This window comes from Mobula birostris, chromosome 22 (assembly GCF_030028105.1).
Source record: "Mobula birostris isolate sMobBir1 chromosome 22, sMobBir1.hap1, whole genome shotgun sequence".
In the NCBI taxonomy this organism is placed as follows: domain Eukaryota; kingdom Metazoa; phylum Chordata; class Chondrichthyes; order Myliobatiformes; family Myliobatidae; genus Mobula; species Mobula birostris.
Window position 1 is genome coordinate 19,778,519 of NC_092391.1, and position 19,868 is coordinate 19,798,386.

The 19,868-nt window shown below is 42.3% G+C and overlaps 1 protein-coding gene across 1 annotated transcript in view; it reads right to left on the bottom strand.

Annotated features, from left to right (window-relative positions):
• urm1 (ubiquitin related modifier 1) overlaps nt 1-19,868 on the bottom strand; it is a 60,157-nt gene that overhangs the window by 21,896 nt on the left and 18,393 nt on the right. The window contains exon 3 of the mRNA XM_072240231.1: nt 754-835. Coding sequence (XP_072096332.1) covers nt 754-835 — 82 coding nt within the window. The remainder of the gene's footprint in view (nt 1-753; nt 836-19,868) is intronic.

Here is a 19,868-nt window from a genome sequence, read left to right on the forward strand (position 1 = left end):
AGCCCAGCTCTGCACCCTATTAATGACAGCTTTCTGCATGATCCACATCACCACCAACCTTCATGTCATTTGCAAACTTACTAACCCACCCTTCCACTTCCTCATCCAAGTCATTTATAAAAATCACAAAGAGCAGGAGTCTCAGAACAAATCCCTGTGGAACACCACCAATCACCAACCTCCAGGCCGAATACGCTCCACCTTCTACCGCCCTCTGCCTTCTGTGGGCAAGCTAGTTCTGAATCCATGCAGCCAAGTTTCCCTGAATCCTATGCCTCCCGTCTTTCTGAATGAGTCTACCATGGGGAACCTTGTCAAGTGCCTCAGTAAAATCCAAAGACACTACATCCTCTGCTCTAACTTCATCATTTTGCTTTGTCACTTTCTTGAAGTATCCAATCATGACCCACCCCTCACAAAGTCATGTTAACTATTCTGAATTTAACTATGCTTCTCTAAATATTTGCAAATTCTACCTCTTGGAATCTTCTCCAATAGCTTGCCCACCATGAGGTGGGCCTCACTGATCCATAATTCTCAGCATTATCCCCATTACCTTTCTTGAACAAAGGAATAACATTTGCCAACCTCCAGTCTTTTGAATTACTCCCGTGGCTAGTGAGGACGCAAAGTTCATCTCCAAAGATGCAGCAATCTCTTCCCTCACTTCCCCTAGCAACCTGGGGTATATCCCAGCCAACCCCAAGTACAAGGTTATTGGCACTCAAGAAACAGAAGCCGGTTTGTACTTACACGGTGTCACCTTGAATGAAAAGCTCTGGCCGATCCTTCAACATATTGGTTTTGATCCACACCAGAAGCTGCCGAATATCCCCTAAAGGAAAATATATAGCTATAATACTAAATAGTTCATATTTGGCAAAACAATTGCATTACTGGGAGTCTGTAACAACTTGATGGCATGAGAAGACCTCAGTCCAACTTTATCTATAGCTGCAAGAGTAGCATTGAAAGGCATCTATTAGTCTTGCGAGACCATGGATCTGCGCCTGGAAAGTCTTCACTCTCCAGGGCGCAGGCCTGGGCAAAGTTGTATGGAAGGTCAGCAGTTGCCCATGCTGCAAGTCTCCCGTCTCCACGACACCAACGTTGTTCAAGGGAAGGGCATTGGGACCCATACAGCTTGGCACCAGTGTCGTCGCAGAGCAATATGCGATTAAGTGCCTTGCTCAAGGACACAGCACACGTTGCCTCGGCTGGGGCTGAAACTCACGACCTTCAGGTCGCTAGTCCGATGCCTTAACTACTTGGCCTCATGCCCACAAGAGTAGCATAGGATGGTCCTATTGTAATTTTGGACAAACTTTAATAGAAAAAAAACCACATAAGACTTTCTTTCAAGAAAACACAATATTCTTTAAATATTATACAGGTAATAGCATGGCCACACTGAATCCCACACAGACTCATTGTAAGTCTGTCTTGATCAAAAGGCAATTCACAGTGGTTTTGGAAGGGATGTCACCCCAAACTGCAACTGAAAAACTTCTGTTAGGAATACGCAAGTTTATCACAGCAGTAGATGGAAATAATATGGTTAATGTAACAAAAGAGACACAGGTCAATGGGGTCAAGAAATGGCTCACAGCCTTACACAAGTGACGAGAAACTCAGCTGAAAATCATTTTGTAAGCCTCAAACTGAATATTCAAGTAATCCCTATGGACTTCCCTCTCACTGCTTATTTATGTATTTAAGTATTTCACTGGGGAAAACCTACGGAAAGAATAGGGCAGTGAAGAACACAAGTTCAATTAACCATCACTTGAATGAAAGAGGAATATTGAATACTTAAGCAACCAGTCTGAATATCATTAAAACACATTAATCCTAACCAGATAAAGAAGTCTCGTGCTTAGCCAAACTCGTTGTTTCGTTTCGGAGTAATTTGGTAAATTATCTTCAATTTTTGACAATAACGGAAACTGTAAGTACTGGTAGGAAGACAGAGCACCCGCATTCGAGATGGGTGATTCAGACCAAGCCATCACCAAGTGGAGGACTATGTTGTCAACATTAGTATAAGTGGGAAACTGCAGAGCAGCCAGAAGAATCCCTTAATCTGCAACATATCCATTCTGAGAAATTTACTTGGCACACTCAACTGTGTTAGGAACAGCTTTATTTCACTTATTTATTCATTGATTTAGAGATATAGCACGTTACAGGCCCAACAAGCTCACGTCACTCAATTACACGTTTGACCAATTAACCTACTAAGCCGTGTGTCTTTGGCATGTGGGAGGAAACCAGAGCACCTGGAGGAATCCCATGTGGTGATGGAGAGAATATACAAACACCTTACAGACAGCAGCCGGATTGAACCTGGATTGCTGACTTCCTCCCCTCTGCCATCAGATTTCTGAATGGTCCATAAACCATGAACACTACCTCACTATATCATTCTCTTCTTTCACTAGTTATTTTTATACAGTTCTCATTGCAACGACTCGCAAATATTTCTAATGTATTGCACTGTACCACTGCCACAAAACAATAAATTTTATATATATATATATATATATAGTGAAACTTGAACAGAACACACAAGCCTAGTTACACAGGACAATAAAAATTTTGCTTCCTTAATACTTTTCAGTGTACTTTATCGATTTTGGGCTACTGATTATGAAAATCACCATGCAATTTCCCTATCATGTACTGTTTCTTTTGAAATCACCTACATTTGTTATTTCAATTCACAATTCAAGTCAATTAAATAGTTGCCCACAATGTAAGCTGAAAGATTTTCTATCTTGTTCAGGCATGCCTGGCCATGCTTAGGCAGGGTGGATGTTGTATGGCAGGACAGGGTTTATAAAGGCTATAAAGCATCACACAAACTGTTCTATGTATTGTTTACACATATATCGGTCTGCGATCACATTGATGCACATGCTGTATGCGTGTATCACACACTCTATGCATGTAGCACACTGTGTACTTATTATAATAAAGTAATTATATTTTCAGGAGTATTTATGATAGCAAAATGTCTCACTAATGTTGTTAACAGTCGCTATACCTGCTGTTATATCTGTGGTGAATATATGCTTAAATCTCAAAAACAGCATGACACCTCTCATTAAGGAAGCCTTTCAGCTCTACTTTGGATGTAAAATCGGCGACCAAAACAAAGCCTGGGCTCCTCACATTTGTTGTGCAACGTGTGCTGTCGATCTTGGAGCTTGGCTCAGAGGTACTCAGAAGTCAATGCCATTCATTGTCCCAGTGGTATGGTGAGAGCAGAATGATCACGTGACAGACTACTACTCCTGTCTGACCAGTGTGTCTGGTCTCTCTGCTAAAAATGAAGAAAGCCATTGAATTCCCCAATCTCCCTTCAGCAATGAGACCTGTGGAGCATGACAATAGTCTTCCAGTACCAACGCCACCAGAGACACAGTCTAGAGGAGCAGACGAAGATGCCATGATGCACGAGCCAGGAACGGAAAACAACACTGATACTGATACAGATTTTGAACCCTTTGCATCAAGTGAGCCTCATCTGACAACTCAATCTGAGTTAAATGACCTGGTCATAAACTTGGATTTGTCAAAGGCAAAAGTAGAAATACTGGGATGGAATCTGCTATCACCAGGCACAAAAATTTTCATGGAGGATTTCAATATTTGAGACAGATATTTGCCAGAACAACTGACGCCAAGATTAAGGAAGGCATTTTTGTTGGTCCACAGATCACATCAATGACAGGCAATTCAAAGAATTTTTAGTGGGACCAGAGAAAAATCGCATGGAAGGCATTCAAGGATGTTGTTGAAAATTTTCTTGGCAACTACAGAGCACCAAACTAAATGCAGCTGGTTGACAATATGCTTCAAGCATACAAAAACTATGAAGTGCAACATGTCACTAAAGACTCATTTTCTGCACTCCCACTTAGACTTCTTCCCTGCAAATCTTGGCGCTGTCAGTGAGGAGCAAGGTTAAAGGTTTCACCGGGACATTGCTGTCATAGAGAAATGGTATCAGGGCAACTCGAATCCATCAATGCTGGCCGATTATTGTTGGACACTTAAGCAAGAAGCCTTAGCCACTGAGTACAAATGAAAATCATCAACAAAACATTTTAGCTTCATTGAACTGCTGCAAAGCATCAGAACCATTATGTAATTAAACACATTACATTCAATAAAAGCTAATTTTGTGTATCAAGTAGGAGTTTGGAGAAACAAGTAGTCTGAAGTTATATTTGTGTTCAGCTTCAAGCAACCTATCATAACCACAGAAAATTTCTGGGGAAGCAACACTTCCAAAAAAGCTTGCTGTCCAGTGTTATAGAGGTGCAGAAACACAAGAACAACACACTGTGTCTGTTAGTTTGACAACAGGTTTATAGACTCACAACAGAATGTATTTCGTCCCCTTGTAGATTAGGTTATTTGTACTGAAGAGTGCAGTCTGAGAATGAGTGTACCCATTCTCCACTGGATGCATTCCCAAGGTCTTCTTCGGTTGTCCATTCAAATCCGATGATGACGTCCACTCCTTTACCGGTGAGATCTTTGATGACTATACAGTCCTATCCTGGACCCACAAGCTCTATTGCAGGTGGGACATGTATATGTAGTAGTGGTGGTGGTAACCATGGCTGCATTTCTCCTGGCTCTCTTCTGCTGTCTTCTGGTTGTTCTTTCCATCTCCAGAATACGAACCCCGTCCTTACACAGCTGGCGCCAAGTGGTACGGTTAGCAGCAACTTCCTCCAGGTCTTCAAGTCTGATCTTGCACTTCCTTAAAGCATTCTTCATCTGATCCTTATAGCGCTTCTTCGGCCCTCCAGCTGAGCAAGGTAAAATGGGCTTAACTCCCATTTAAGAGGAGAGGAGAGAAGATGGCGACGTGACGCAGCTCGCAGCGGCCACTCCGGTGGTGATGTCTGTTACTCGTCAAGTAGGGTGCCGTGCACAATCCTGATTTGATGGAGATGGACGTCAGAGCACAGAGGAACATCTGGTGAAATTCCTGAAATGCCTGCTTCGCTGCCGCTGCTACTCCATGGTCCAGAATCTCTGGAGGAGAAGGCCCCGAGTCCTTGGCTTTGCTTGTTGCTCGGCGGCCGGGGCGGGGTCAAAGCGCTCGGCAGAGATGGTGCTCGATGTTTGGTGTCGGAGGCTCAAAGTTTTCGGACGGACTCAGAGTCCGCTGCGGTCGGGTGCTTCCAATGGTGCTGCATCGGCAAATTGGCAGCGCTTGGAGGTTCATGGCAGGGAGAATTCCTCCCTTCTGCCGCCTGCATGAGATGAGTCTATCGGGACTTGGAGACTTTTTTTTTTACCCTGCCCATGGTCTGCTCTTTATCAAATTATGGTATTGCTTTGCCCTGTTCTAACTATATGTTATAATTATGTGGTTTTGTCAGTTTTAGTTTTGGTTTGTCCTGTGTTTTCTTGTGATATCATTCTGGAGGAACGTTGTATCATTTTTTTAATGCATGCATTTCTAAATGACAATAAGCGAGGACTGAGTGTCCTCATAATCTAATCTAATCTGATGATGATGTGGCATCCGTTAGTCTCACGAGACCATGGAACTTCGCCTGGAAAGTCTTGCTTCAGTCTGTGTTAGAGCAGCGTCTGTTGTGGCTGTAGAGGCCCACACAGGAGTGACAGTCTCGGCTGCAGCGACTGCACTTGAAGGCGCTGTCCTCCAGTGTTGTCTTGGTGTTGTTTTTCCGACAAGTGCGCTTTTCTTCAGCAGCAAGCCTAATCTAATCTAATCCAATCACATCCTGCTACCAGCAATAGACTTGCAATCACTGGCACTTCATTCCCCAATCATGTGGCCAACCAAGGTACTTGTGTAATCTTTGGTGCTTAATATAAAGCAGCGCAGAGGATGGAGGCAACGACACAAACAATGGTGGTAAAATGACATCCTCTGTGTCAGGTCCTGCTTATGAAAATACACCAGGAAAAACGAGGTTCCGTTTCTTCTGGAACCACGGTTTATTGATCTCCGGAGAAGGAAAACTGTCACACTGAACAAGATGCTCTGCAGGACCCCCTGGCAAAGTACTTATCAGCAAACAGTATGGCAATCGCATAAACGGTGCATATATATCCCAAGAATACTCGAGAACAAAAAGTTCCACAGTATGGGTTAATGAAGTAGACTACGAATAAAGTCAATACATTAATGCACACCCGACTTATACACAGCCCTTACACACACTCAGGAGACGGGCAGTATTGATTTGTCGGCTGCTGGGGGTTACAGGCATTTTCTGCCATGCGAGAACACAAGTCTGTGGCTATATTTCCAACCTGCGAACTGAATGGGTTATGAACAGTTTGATGGAACGCCACCCTGACACAACCTGGGTGGACCTGCATCCCATTAATAATGTTAATATAATCTTCAAAGCATATTCTGCTTTTAAAAGAGTATCCTGGGGAGTCTGAGCACTTTCACATAAGGGAGATTAGAAATTAATGCCAGAAGCAATACTGGGAGAGCCTTTTAAAACACTAGTCTACTATTTTAATCCAGAGGTTGGCCCATTTAAAATATTCAGCCAAATGCTGGCAATAAAAGAAGAATTTTTGCTAACACGTTCCAGGCTCACTCACTTCTTCCTTGCCTGTTACACTACTGGCAGTTAGGACAGCAGTGAAAGTCCTCCATCTCTGGCTGTATTCAGGACTTTCTTCAAGGTGTCAGCAGCTCCCTCTCAGTTTTCACTACTGTCCGCCTTGCAACTCAGGAACACTGTTGCACTCAGTTGTTTCTATAATAATTTTGTTTTATCAGAGTTGTTAGCTCTGAGCTGAACCTCCAAACCTGGAACACTGGTGGATCACTCTTCATCTGGCCTCTACCCTTTCACCTGTTTGGCATGGGTGACCCTACCAAGAGCCAAAGCATAAAACCCTGACTCCAGCCAACACAGCTCTGCAGGTCACTGAGGCACTCAAACCTCCGATCACTACGATAAGGTTGTGGTCCTCTTGGAGGCTCACTAATATTGCCAATAAAATTTTGCCCAAGGCATGAGATAAGCAAAAAGAATTGGTAAAATAATTTCATTGAAGAGCATAAATGAAACGAATTCCTTCATGTTCAACTCCAGCCACATTGACACTAATGGCAAACTAGTACAGATAGTCCAGCAGATGAAAATTGGTCAGAAAATCTCTGTGTGAAAAGAAATGCATTTATTCAGGTCTGTGACCTCTACCCAACAACAAGGCAACTGAATCACTCCTCGCCTTTTGACCAAGTTGTTCAGTGTGCGCAGGCAGCATAGGCTGTCCTTCTGCACTAATCCTGTGCTGTTAGCTACATAATGACAGCACTCACCTGAGTCACTGATTATGGTTTCACCCCACCACAACCTAGGCTGACACTCCAGTGATACGCGGAGGGGGGCAGAGTTTTAAGATTCTTCAAAGTAGGGTACAAGGGGGATGTCAGAGGTAAGTTTTTCACACAGTGAGTGGAGGGTGCGTGGAATGCACTGCCAGTGACGGTGGTAACAGGTGGATACAATGGGGACTTTTAAGAGACTCTTAGATGGTACATGAAGCTTAGAAAAAACAGAAGGGTATGTGGTAAGGAAATTCTAGGCAGTTTCTAGAGTAGGTTACAAGGTCGGCACAACGTTGTGGGCCTGTAATATGCTGTAGATTTTTATGTTCGATATTCAAAACCCTCATTGCCATGGTGCCCATAAAACACTGAAAACACAACTCATCTCCTCTCTCAGATAGATATGAAAAATACCTCGACATAACGCTGATGAAGAATAGAAGAGTTATGCCATCTACAGGATTGGCCAAGATCTCACTTTATGAGAATCCTAGTTTAATCCTCCTATTTCTGCTATGTCCTTGCTATTATCCTCACTCAGGATAAGAAATAAAGAATATTTTGTTGTCATTCATATGCCTGTTACAAGCAGAGCAGCGAAGATGTTGGGCAATATTCGCGGCGGCTCAGCACATTCCGCCGAGCAGATCGAATTCAAACTTTGGTCAGCGACAGCCACCCCACTGAAGTCAGGCTGTCTGCTGGGACTCAAGAACTGACCTCAACATCCTGGATTAATGAGGGATTTGGCATGAGCCAGTGTTGGCTAGGTGTGACCCACACCCGTGGTGGGGTAGGGGCAAACATTACAAAAGAAATCAGCTAAAATTCCCACTGAGTGGTGGCTTGATTGGGAAAAAAAGTAAACCAAATGTTCTGTCATGCTTTTCCACACATCGCCTTGGGTCATTCCCTTCCTGCTCATGAGATACAGTGTCTGCCTTCAAATTCCATGGCAAAGTTCAAGTAAATGTTATTATCAGAGTACATATATGTCACCAAATACAACTCTGAGATTCATTTTCATACTCAGCAAATTTATAAAATAGTAACTATAAGCAGAATCAATAAAAGATTAACCAGAGTGCAGAAGACAACAAACTGTGCAAATACAAATATAAATAAATAGCAATAAATAACAAGAACATGAAGTAATTAGATTAGATTCAACTTTATTGTCATTGTGCCGAGTACAGATACAAAGCCAATGAAATGCATTTAGCATCAGACCAGAAATGCAAAGAATAGTGTTATTTACAAAATAACTGTGAATAAAAAAAGTGCTACAGCACACAAATATAAAAGTACTGAGACAGTACAATACGGATGCAATACTGCTTAGCGCTGTGATGAGAGGTTCAGCAGTGTCACAGCCTCAGGGAAGAAGCTCTTCCTGTGCCTGCTGGTGCGGGAGCGGAGGCTCCTGTAGCACCTACCGGTTGGGAGGAGAGTAAAAAGTCCATGGTTAGGGTGAGATGCATCCCTGATAATGCTTTTCACCCTGCCCAGGCAGCGTTTATGGTAGATGTTCTCAATGGTGGGCAATTGGGTGCCGAAAATCTGCTGGGCAGTTTTCACCACACGCTGGAGTGCTTTGCAGTGCGATACAGGACAATTGCCATACCACACTGAGATATAGTTGGTGAGTATGCTCTCAATGGTACAGCGGTAAAAGTCCATCAGTATCCTGGGACAGAGGTGAGCTTTCTTCAATGCTCCACAGGAGATAAAGGCGCTGTTGCGCTTTTTTGATCAGGATGGAGGAGTTCAGGGACCAGGTGAGATCCTCGGAAATGTGGACACCAAGGAATTTGAAGCTTGATACACGCTCCACTACAGTCCCATTAATGTAGATGGGAACCTGAGTGTGACTCCTGGCATGCCTGGAGTCCACGATGATCTCCTTGCATAAAGAGTCCTTAAAGTGAGATCATTGGCTGTGGGAACATCTCAATGGATGGGTGTGAGTGTACTTATTCCCTTTGTTCAAGGACCTGATGGTTGAGGGGTAGTAACTGTTCTTGAACCTGGTGGATCTTGTACCTTCTGACTGATGGCAGCAGCGAGAAAGGAGCATGGCAGTGATATAAATCGGATTAATATCGGGCAGTGATAATAAATATGATTCTGATCGGTCAATAACAATTGCATGCAGGGTCTGCCTGTGATATCTCCTATGGCGGAATATGCTGCTAATTACTGTTCAGGTTCACAGAAAGAAGGTGCAAGAGTTTGTGTGTATCTGATTCCCCAGCACAAGTCACTGTGCTCAGCTGGAAGGAAGCTGAAAGAGAACGCAAAATGTGCTGAATTCAATGAAATATTCTATTTTGAAATCCGCTTCATGGAATGTGCAGCACAAAGACACCAACGACGGCAGGAAAGTAACTTTTCAACAAAACCGATTTTTGTACTTATCTGGTTCTTTAGATGTTAACAGCCTGCTTGGCCAGACTATACTGGGTGAAATGTGAATTTCTGCATTTTCTTGGCATGTGTACAATGTTGGCAGAACTGAAATCATTGCCCATTCCCAACAGCCATAATGAGCAACATTCCAGGTCGTCATGCGGGCTATAGAGTCAACAAAGGTTAAAGAAACACTGAGCCAATTTTTTAAACAGTGACTTCAGTATGTGTTACTGCTGGCCGTGCTAGCAGGGCCTCTGTACTGTGCAGTGTAGTAGCGCAGCGATAGGTTGTTGCCAGGGACTCCCTAGGAGGTATGTGCACCAGTTCCATCCAGTTTAGAGCGACAAGCACACAGAGAAGATCCACACCCCCCCCCCCCCAAACTTTCTCCCAATACTGCAAACTTCCAATCATTCCACCTTGCGCTCACAAAGAAGCAATCGCACTCTTGGTAGCTTCTTTTTATACAAAAGATGAGTCATTTATAAGGTCTGGTCATCAGAGCTGTCCTGTGGCTTCAGACTCATGACCCCAGTGCATTCCGGTCTTGTATCACCTTTTGTGGTGCAGTCACTATGGAAAAGTTGCCCATTTATTGCTGTCAGGGAATGGAGAGGAGAGGGGCATTGTCCTGTGGAGCAGTGGGGGTGGAGGGTAGAGAGCAGCTTACCATAATCGCCCCACACTGACTCCACACAGATTAGACTGAAACACAGTAAAAAGAGCAATATATATTCTTCCAAAGGTTAATATCAAGAAGTCATGATAAGGGGGCAATGCCTTTGATTGTTCTTTTCTTACCCTTAGTCTCCTACAAGGCATTACAAGTAAGTCTGACCATTTTCCAGAATGGGATCACTGGATAATGAATAACATTCAGACTTTTAATACGTTTAACTATGGCGATCTTTAGAACCAGTGCCATCTATGAGAGTTGGTTATACGTGGGCCAGCAGATCCATGGGAACATCATTTCCCAGTCGCTTATAACTCCTGACCTGCAGACACATTGCTGCTCCTTCACTACTGTTTGATCTTACCGAGGTTTGAGAGAGTTCCTGTACCTTACTACATATGATCATAGGAAGCTTCTCATTATCCACCTTCAAGGGCAATTAGGGAGAAGGACATGTGCCACTATACAGCGCATAGTGGGTTCTTACGGCCGTTCGAGGCACGCCACACCAGCAACCCACAACTCCGACTGTTGCTGTTGTGTTCGTCTCTACACCTTGTGGTGCACTGGGCAGCAACCTTGCCGTTTCCTTAGCGTTTTTGTCTGGTTTTTGCGAGGCCAGGTTGCTAGCTCGATGCTCAACCCAGCACGGATGGAAAGCGTGCAAGGAGCCGGCCGGATTCAAACCCGGAACCATTCACCTCAAAGTCCGGCGCAGATGGCACTACACCACCGGCTCGATGAACCCTAACCTAATCACGGGACAAATTACAATGACCCAGTATGTCGTTGGGACTGTGGGAGGAAACCGGAGCGCCCGGAGAAACTCACACATTCCGCAGGGAACACACACAGAGTCTCCTTATGACCTGAACTCTGAACTCAGGACAACCCTCGCTGTAATAGGGTCGCGTTAACCGCCATGCTACCATGGTGCCCACGGAACACAGTAGCATAGCAGTTTGCGTAATACTTTGCAGCGCCAGCAACCTGGAGTCAATTCCTACCGCTGTAAGGAGTTTGCAAGCTCTCCCCGGGACCGTGTGGGTTTCCTCCGGGTGCTCCAGTCTCCTCCCACAATCCAAAGCTATACAGGTTAGCAGGTTAATTGGTCACATGGGTGTAATTGGGTGGCGCGGGCTCATCAGGCCAGAAGGGTCTGTTACCATGCTCAATCTCTAAACAAAGGAAAGGTACGTCACATCCAGAGTTTCTCTGGTTAGCAGACGATTTCTCTGACGTAGTGGGGAACCGCGTACGAGGCAATTTACAGCAGTGGTTTGCCATTGCCTTCTGCCGGGTGAGTTTCCAAAGTGATCACTAGCTTGTAACCCAGCACGGATGGAAAGCGTGTAGGGGAACCGGCTGGATTCGAACTCTGGACCTTTCGTTCCGAAGTCCGACACTAATGCCACTACGCCACCAGCTGGCTCTCAAACTCTAAATAAAATATTAAAGTAGATAAATATATTACTGATGCCCAGATCCACAGAATAATTTTTTTATTAAGTGGCATTGCGATCAGTCTTGGCAATTCCATAACTACAGAAGCTCCTGTTCCAAGATAGTAAGTAGTATGCCCAGGCCAGCACAAGAACGTAAGAACTTAAAAAACAGGAGCCGGAGGTTAATTAGTCCATCGAGCCTGCTTCTCCATTCACAACGATCATGGATGATCTAATCCTGATCTCTACAACACTTTCCTCATAGCTCCCTATATCTTGACTCCCTTGTAGTTTAAACGTCGATTTATTCAAGCCAGATATCAACAATGAACCACTCTTCAAGGCAGAGAAATCTAAAGGTTCGTGACCCTCTGAGAGAACATATTCCTCCTAATCTGGGTGACCCTTAGTCTGAAAGTATGCCCGAGTTCTGAATACATGGTAGGTGTCGTGAGGTCGGAATGAACGGAACTGATAATAATGGCTCCACTCTTACCAACATTTAACTGGAGAATATTTCTGACCATCCAATGCTCATATGGATGAAAGAAAAATGGTGAGTTATTTTAGTTAGCGTGATCTTGGAGTAGGTTAGGTCAGCATATCATGGGCTGCAAGGTCTGTACTGTTCTATGTTCTATCTCTCAATGAATGTTAGAAAAGTAGCCAACAATTTACATACACTCAATGGCCAATTTAATGCATGTTAATGCAAGTATCTAACCAGCCAATCATGTGGCAGCAACTCAACATATAAAAGCATGCAGACGTGGTCAAGAGGTTCAGTTGTTGCTCAGACCAAGCATCAGAATGGGAACAAATGTGATCTAAGTGACTGTGACCGTGGAATTATTATTGGTGCTAATAATTCCACAGTCAAGGTATCTCAGAAACTGCTGATCTTCCGGGATTTTCATGCACAACAGTCTCTTAAGTTTATAGAGAATAGTGCAAAAAAACTAAAAATATCTAGTGAGCAGCAGCTCTGTGGGTGAAAACACCTTCTTAATTAGAGTGTCAGAGGAGAATGGTCAGACTGATTCAAGCTGACACGTGGTGTTCTGGTGCACAGAAGGGCTTCTCTAAAAGCACAACACATCAAACCTTGAAGTGGATGGTGTGCAGCAGCAAAAGACCACTCCGGGTTCCACTCCCGTACTTTAAAAAAATGGTCGTTAATATAGTGGCAGGACCAAAAGAGGGGTGGCCACGTGGGGGTGAGCTTTCCTGAAAGCCCACCAATTCTTCTTTAGGATACTTCTCATAACATCCACTTCCGGTGATGTCCTAACATCTCCGATGGCCTGCTGACAAATTTAGTTTATTAATCGATGCTCTGAAGCACTTTTGAACATTTTCTTGTTATAGGAGTGCACTATAAACGCAATTTGCTATTTTTACTGCTGCAAGTTCATACAATGCAACTGGCGATTTGTACTATCAGCAGAATGGAAAGAAATGGGGAAAAATCCATAGATAAATAGGTGTGGATCATCTAGTCAGCCACTGGCAACACGACAGCAATGTACGTTCATCCCAGTTGCCCAGTACCAGTTGAACAGAAAACAGTGGGCACTCTTGTGACTACAAAAGTAACATTGAAATATTTTTAGCTGACAGCTTGCCAAGTGCACCAGTCCAAAAATACAATTTGAATGGCATTGAGACCATGAATAAAGAAAGGCAAAAACCAAGAGATTCAACTTACAAAGGCCTCCAAAGAGAAATATTTAAAGGGAGACTGAGAGATTGTGCTAAAAGGAGTGGATAATATGAGTTGAGAAGAAACTCAAGGGGAGCATAAAGACTGGCATAGATCTATTGGTTTAAATGTCTGATTTGTTGTTACAAATTTATCCAACTCATAATATGGATTAAAACATTTCAATAAAAGATTTTGGCTCCTTTGGCCATTTAATTAATAAAATAAAATTACACTACTTGGTGGATAAGAAATTATTCATTCCAATTGATTAAGATTGTATTATTTTTATGTTTGCGTACATATAAAATTATATACATATAACATTTTTACATTTGTATTTTATATATATGCAAACATAAAAATAATACCACCTTAATCAATTGGAATGAATAATTCCTTGTCCAAGTAGTGTAATTTTTATGTTTGCATATATATAAAATTATATAAAAACAATTTTATATTTGCATTTTATATACTGTATATGCAAATGTAAAAGTAATACCATCTTAATCAACTGGAAGGAATAATTCCTTGTCCACCACATAGTGTAATTTTTATGTTTGCGTATATATAAAATTATATATATAAAAACATTTTTATATTTGCATTTTATATATATGCAAATGTAAAAATAATACCATCTTAATCAACAGGAAGGAATAATTCCTTATCTACCAAGTGGTGTAATTTTATTTTATTAATTAAATGGCCAAAGGAACCAGGATCATCCCTTTGTCTCTACAAAAGTGCTCATGGATAAGGTCATCTATTAAAGCAAAGTAATGAGCAAGTCTTCACCCATACAAACATTAATGGATCAATTTCAGAATGAAATCAAGCTTCTCCTTCAGTTAAAACTATTCACTGAAAACTGAATGTGTCCCTTCCACTCGAAACCGAATGATTCCAAAAGAGTTTAGTTTGCTTTCAGTTCTATCTATAGAGTTGGCAAACTACTCTGTGGCTGTGGTTGGTGAAAGGAGGGTTTGGGTGTTGAGGGGAGTTTAGAACAGGAGAGGATCACCAACTCTGACCCAGTTCTCCCCTTATGATTTCATCATATCTTGCCTCCAACCATCTCTTCTACTGCCCCACCCATACCAGCACAGTTGAGCGGTTATTTTCAAAGGAACAAAATGGGCAATCTTTTACAATGCTGATCAAGCACAGAAGTATCCAGGAGATTCATTATCAGGAGGTGGCAGATCCAATGGACAAGAAAGATATTTTGTTTCAAACAGCCTCGGATATGTAGCCAAGAATGCCAGGGTGGGAGGGGGGAGAAAGGAAGAAGCACATGTGGGGAAAATGGTAGGTGTTAAAATAACAACAAGCCATCATCTTAAATCCACATCTGCAATGTGACCACTGAGGTGAAACAAATCAGAGAAACATGAGGGAGAAATCAGGAAGAATTTATCCTGAGGTGATGATGTAGCCAAGCAATAAAGCATGAAGTATGATAGGATTAGAAAATCTAGGGAAAGAAATTAGGGCAAGGTAACATCCAATAAACTCGACTATTGCTCCTGACAGACAAGTTCAGAGTCATTTATTGTTATATGCACAAATACAGAAGCATGAAATCCTTGCAACAGCGTCACTGGCACCTTGTATTAGACACAACATTCACAAGAAAAAACATAAGTTAAGCATTAATTAGACAAGGAAGAACACAATTATAACAATGAAAAGTCCACTGTAGCACAAAGTGGCCAGAAAGTTGCTGTACTGAGGCTGTGATCGGGGTTCTGCAGGTTGGTTCAAGTGAATGGTTGAAGGGAAGTAACTGCTACTGAACCTGGTGGTGTGGGGCCTTGGACGTGTGTATTTCTTGCTCAAATTCTGTTCAAATCTCAAATAACATGGGTAAAATCCAAGCGTAATCAGATACAGGAAAAGGGTTAATATCATCAACATATGTCATGAAATTTGTTGTTTTCGGCAGTAGTACATTGCAATACATAATAATAAAATCTGTAAATTACAATAAGTATATATGTATTGAATGCTAATTTTAAATGTTGCAACCTACACTCAGTGGCCACTTTATTAGGTACACCTGCTCATTATGCTAATCAGCCAATCATGTGGCAGCAACTCAATGCATAAAAGCATGCAGACATGGCTACGAGGTTCAGCTGGTGTTCAAACCAAACATCAGACTGGGGAAGAAATGTGACATTGATCTTGGAATGATTGTTGGTGCCAGATGGGGAGGCTTGAGCATCTCAGAAACTGCTGATCTACTGGGAGTTTCACGTACAACAGTCTCCAGAGTTTACAGGAAAAAGGTGTGGAAAAACAAAAAAAACATACAGTGAACTGCAGTTGTGTGGGTGAAAATGCCTTGTTAATGAAAAAGTCACTAATGAGAATGGCCAGACTGGTTCAAGCTGACAGGAAGGCGACAGTAACTCAAGTAACCAGCGGTGTGCAGAAGGGCATTCTGAACGCATAACACGTCAAACCTTGAAGACGATGGGCTTCAGAAGCAGAAGATTATGAACATACTCTCAGTAGTCACTTTACTGGGTACAGAAGGTACATAATAAAGTGGCGACTGAGTGTATCATATTCTCTAAAGCACAGGTTCCTAACATTTCTTTATGCCATGGACCCCTATTATTAACTGTGACGGCGGGTTGGGAACCTCTGCTCTAAAGGGATACTTTCCTTGTTCGAAAAAAATAGCACAGCCAAATTTTAAAATAACACAAAGCGACATCTGTAAGCTTCATCGTGATGTCACATTAGCTGAGGCAATACTTTATTACATGCGACTCAGTTGTACAGTTTGCAATCAGGCACAATAAAACAATTTTCCCAGCAAGTCTCCTCAAGACAGTTCACCTTTAAGAGAGCGCACGTCAATGGAACCACCAAGCACAATGCGGCTGGGAATGAGATAGTCCCTGTCACACCCAGAACATGTTGCCAAATAAATTGGTCTGTAGAGTAAAAGCCCCCAGATGGTATTCTCCTGCTGGAAACAATGGCAGCGCGTGCAAGCCAGTACGCCTGGCACACGAGCACTCAAGAGGCCTTTGTTTTCATGCAAATGTGGAATAATGGCACCCCTTTGTTCCTTGTTCATCCCTCCTCAATATAAAAAATTCTAGCTAATCTCAATACAAGAACCTACATCCTTTTCCCGGGCAATGAAACAAAACACTCAGGTGGCAGAAAACAAGAACTCACTGATTAGACTGTTAAATAAACAAAGCAAACTTTTGACTTTCCATTTAAGAAAACACGAAATTCACTTCAAGTGATTTAGGGTGTTAAATCATCTGTAAAAAGCCGTTTCATTTCTTCAGAATTCAAAACTGAACCTCACATTTTTCCTAGCAAAGTTCAAAGTAAATTTATTATCGAAGTACATATATGTCACCATATACAACCCTGAGATCCATTTCCTTGTGGGCATACTCAGTAAATCCAAGAGCTGTAGCAGTCATTACTCCTCTGGTTTGTTAGTCACCACTCCTCATCACGAACAGCAGACCTCACAGCAACTATATTCAATTTTCATCAAGAACCATTTGCTGCACCCTCTACTGCCAGACATTTCCTCCCCCTGGACACTGTACCTTAAGGTATGGAAGGACTGCACACCTTATTACCACTGAACAGAAGCTTGTTATGTAGGTTTCTGTAAAATACTTGAGACTAAGTTTTGTGAATGTTTTATGAAACACTGTGTTGCTGCATAATATAGAAGAACTTTGTGGTTGTGTCCTGCATAACTTCTCCCCACCTAAATTCCTGAGATCATGCTCTCAAATGCTGGTATGACCAATAGTAAATAAAAACCAAAAAAAAAAAATGCTGGCATACTCAAGCAGCATCTACGGAGGGGAATAAACATTGACGTTTCCGGCTGAGACCCTTCATCAGAACCCATGTAGCTACTCAATAAGCTTTTGCTATAACTGGGAAAATTCAGCAAACATACATGATTTTTCATTGCAGAGAAGGGAAAATGGTAGGGGGGAGAACAAGTAACCTCTGCTACACGATGGAGACTAAGAGAAGATATATGACATGGATGGTGTCAGCTGAGAGAGGATAGTAAGGACTTATTAATGTCTGTAGGAGGTGCAAGTAGCAGGAGAATATAGGAGGAATAAAACACTATTTTGAAATCATAATTTTTTTTATTTTATTAATATACAGTGCAGAATAGGCTCTTCAAGCTGCACCGCCCAGTAATCCTCCGATTTAATCCTAGACTAATCACGGGACAATTTACAATGGCCAATTAACCTACCAACTGGTATGTCCTAAGACTGTGGGTGGAAACCAGAGAACCCAGACGAAACCCACAGTGTTATGGGTAGAACGTACAAAGTCCTTACAGGCAACAGCGGGAATTGAAATCAAGTCACCTGCACTGTAAAGCGTTGTGCTGACCACTACATTACCATTTATGTTTCTCTCTCCACAGACGCTGCCTGACCTGCTCTGTGTTTGCAGCACCTTCTGCTTTTATTTCACATTTTCAGCATCTGCAGTTTTCCTGCTTTTCATCCTCAATATGATAAAGATGTTTTTACACGAATGGCGTTAACGGCAGGCACAAGTAAACCTCTACAATTAAAGAAAAACATGGTTTCTCTGTGCCCACAAGGCAACATTCGCTCCTACCTGCCTTTTGACAAGTTAAATTTTTCCTTGGGACATGGTAAATGGGAGATGGAGCAAACTAACACAACGAGGAAAGTGGCAAATACCAAGAACCACACACACAACGCTGGAGGGACTCAGCAGATCAGGCAGCATCTATGAAAATGAATAAAGTGTCGACTTGTTGGGCCGAGACCCTTCATCAGTACTGTTTGGCCACAGCATTCCTGCCACTGCACAAACATCCATTGCTCACCATGGAGCTACCTGTGATTAAATCGGACAAAATTTGTTTTAACATAATGTTGTTGTGCACAAAGCAGTACTCTGCTGCTTTGGTGAGGTGGCTTCTCATTATGAATACAGAGTTTAACTGCTGGTAAATAAACACAGGGTAAAACAAGATTTTAATTGTTTTTCGGGGCTGCCTAGCTTGCTGTCATCTCTTTTAAATGTGTGATTGATGAGCCAAGTCAGAGGTTATAGACATACTGGCTCCTGTTGCAAAACAGCTCTAATTTTGTGAGGACCTTGTGTTTCTCAAGCAATTGCATTTGCTTCTTTGTAGGTAGGTTGATATTTTTCCATTTGTGTTGCACCAATTCAAGAATGTTGATGGAATACGAATGAGAGCCATTGTGCTTATTAAATAGATATACCACGTTAATAAGATTCCAGTGCAATTTAGCTATAGTTTATAACACACACACACACATACACAATAAAATCTCCCATTCTCAGACTTTCTCATAGAAACAAACTAAACTGATCAAAAGCTATCACTGGCCTGAATCAGTTGACCCGTGCACCATTTGTAGGACAGGGGCAGAGGCAGGCATGAATGGAGCAGTGAGAAATGTCCCCAATATCAGTGCACTGACACAGCAGGTGTTCTTCTTAGCTCTTTGCAATTTTCTCTGGTCATTTTGCACTGTGGATATCCAGACAATGGAGCAAACCTGTGTCCCAAAGGTTAAAGCCAGATCTACCAAGATTTATGGCAAAATTATAACACAGGTAAAAGTCAATAGGTCCACATTTTTAATATTACAACAGTAACTGCCTTTAAAAATTAATACTTTATTGGGCAAAAAGTACACTGAGATGTTAGTCATGCAAGCTCATTCTTTAACCCACAGTGATTGTGAATCTCATGAAAAAGTGGGTACCTGCAGGAAGTACCTTTGTTGGCTAAACATTTGAACGCTAGTGGCCAGGTGAGTTGGAGGCATCAAGGTGTGGAGTGAGCAATAAAGCAGCTTGCTTTATCTAGGGATTCACACAGCCAACATCCGTCTGAGAGCCACCAGCGGCAACTAGTAAACAAACCCCTTTATACATTAGGGGCATTTAAGATTGAAAAGTGGAGGACTATGTAGAGGGGAATGGTTAGAATGATCTTAGAGTAGTTTACACGCAGGGCCTGTTCTGTGCTGTAGCATTCTATCTCTATTTCAACAGTGGCTGAGCTGGATGCCCAAAACCTTAACCCACATTACAAAAGTGATAACACTTTAAAAGTAAGTGCTTCACTGACTCTGCAGTGCACTGTACCCCAACTGTGTGAAAGACACTGTACAAATACTAGCTGGTCGGTCTTTTCAAAAGTCTGGCAAACAGCTTTAGCAAATCCAACATATTTACCCT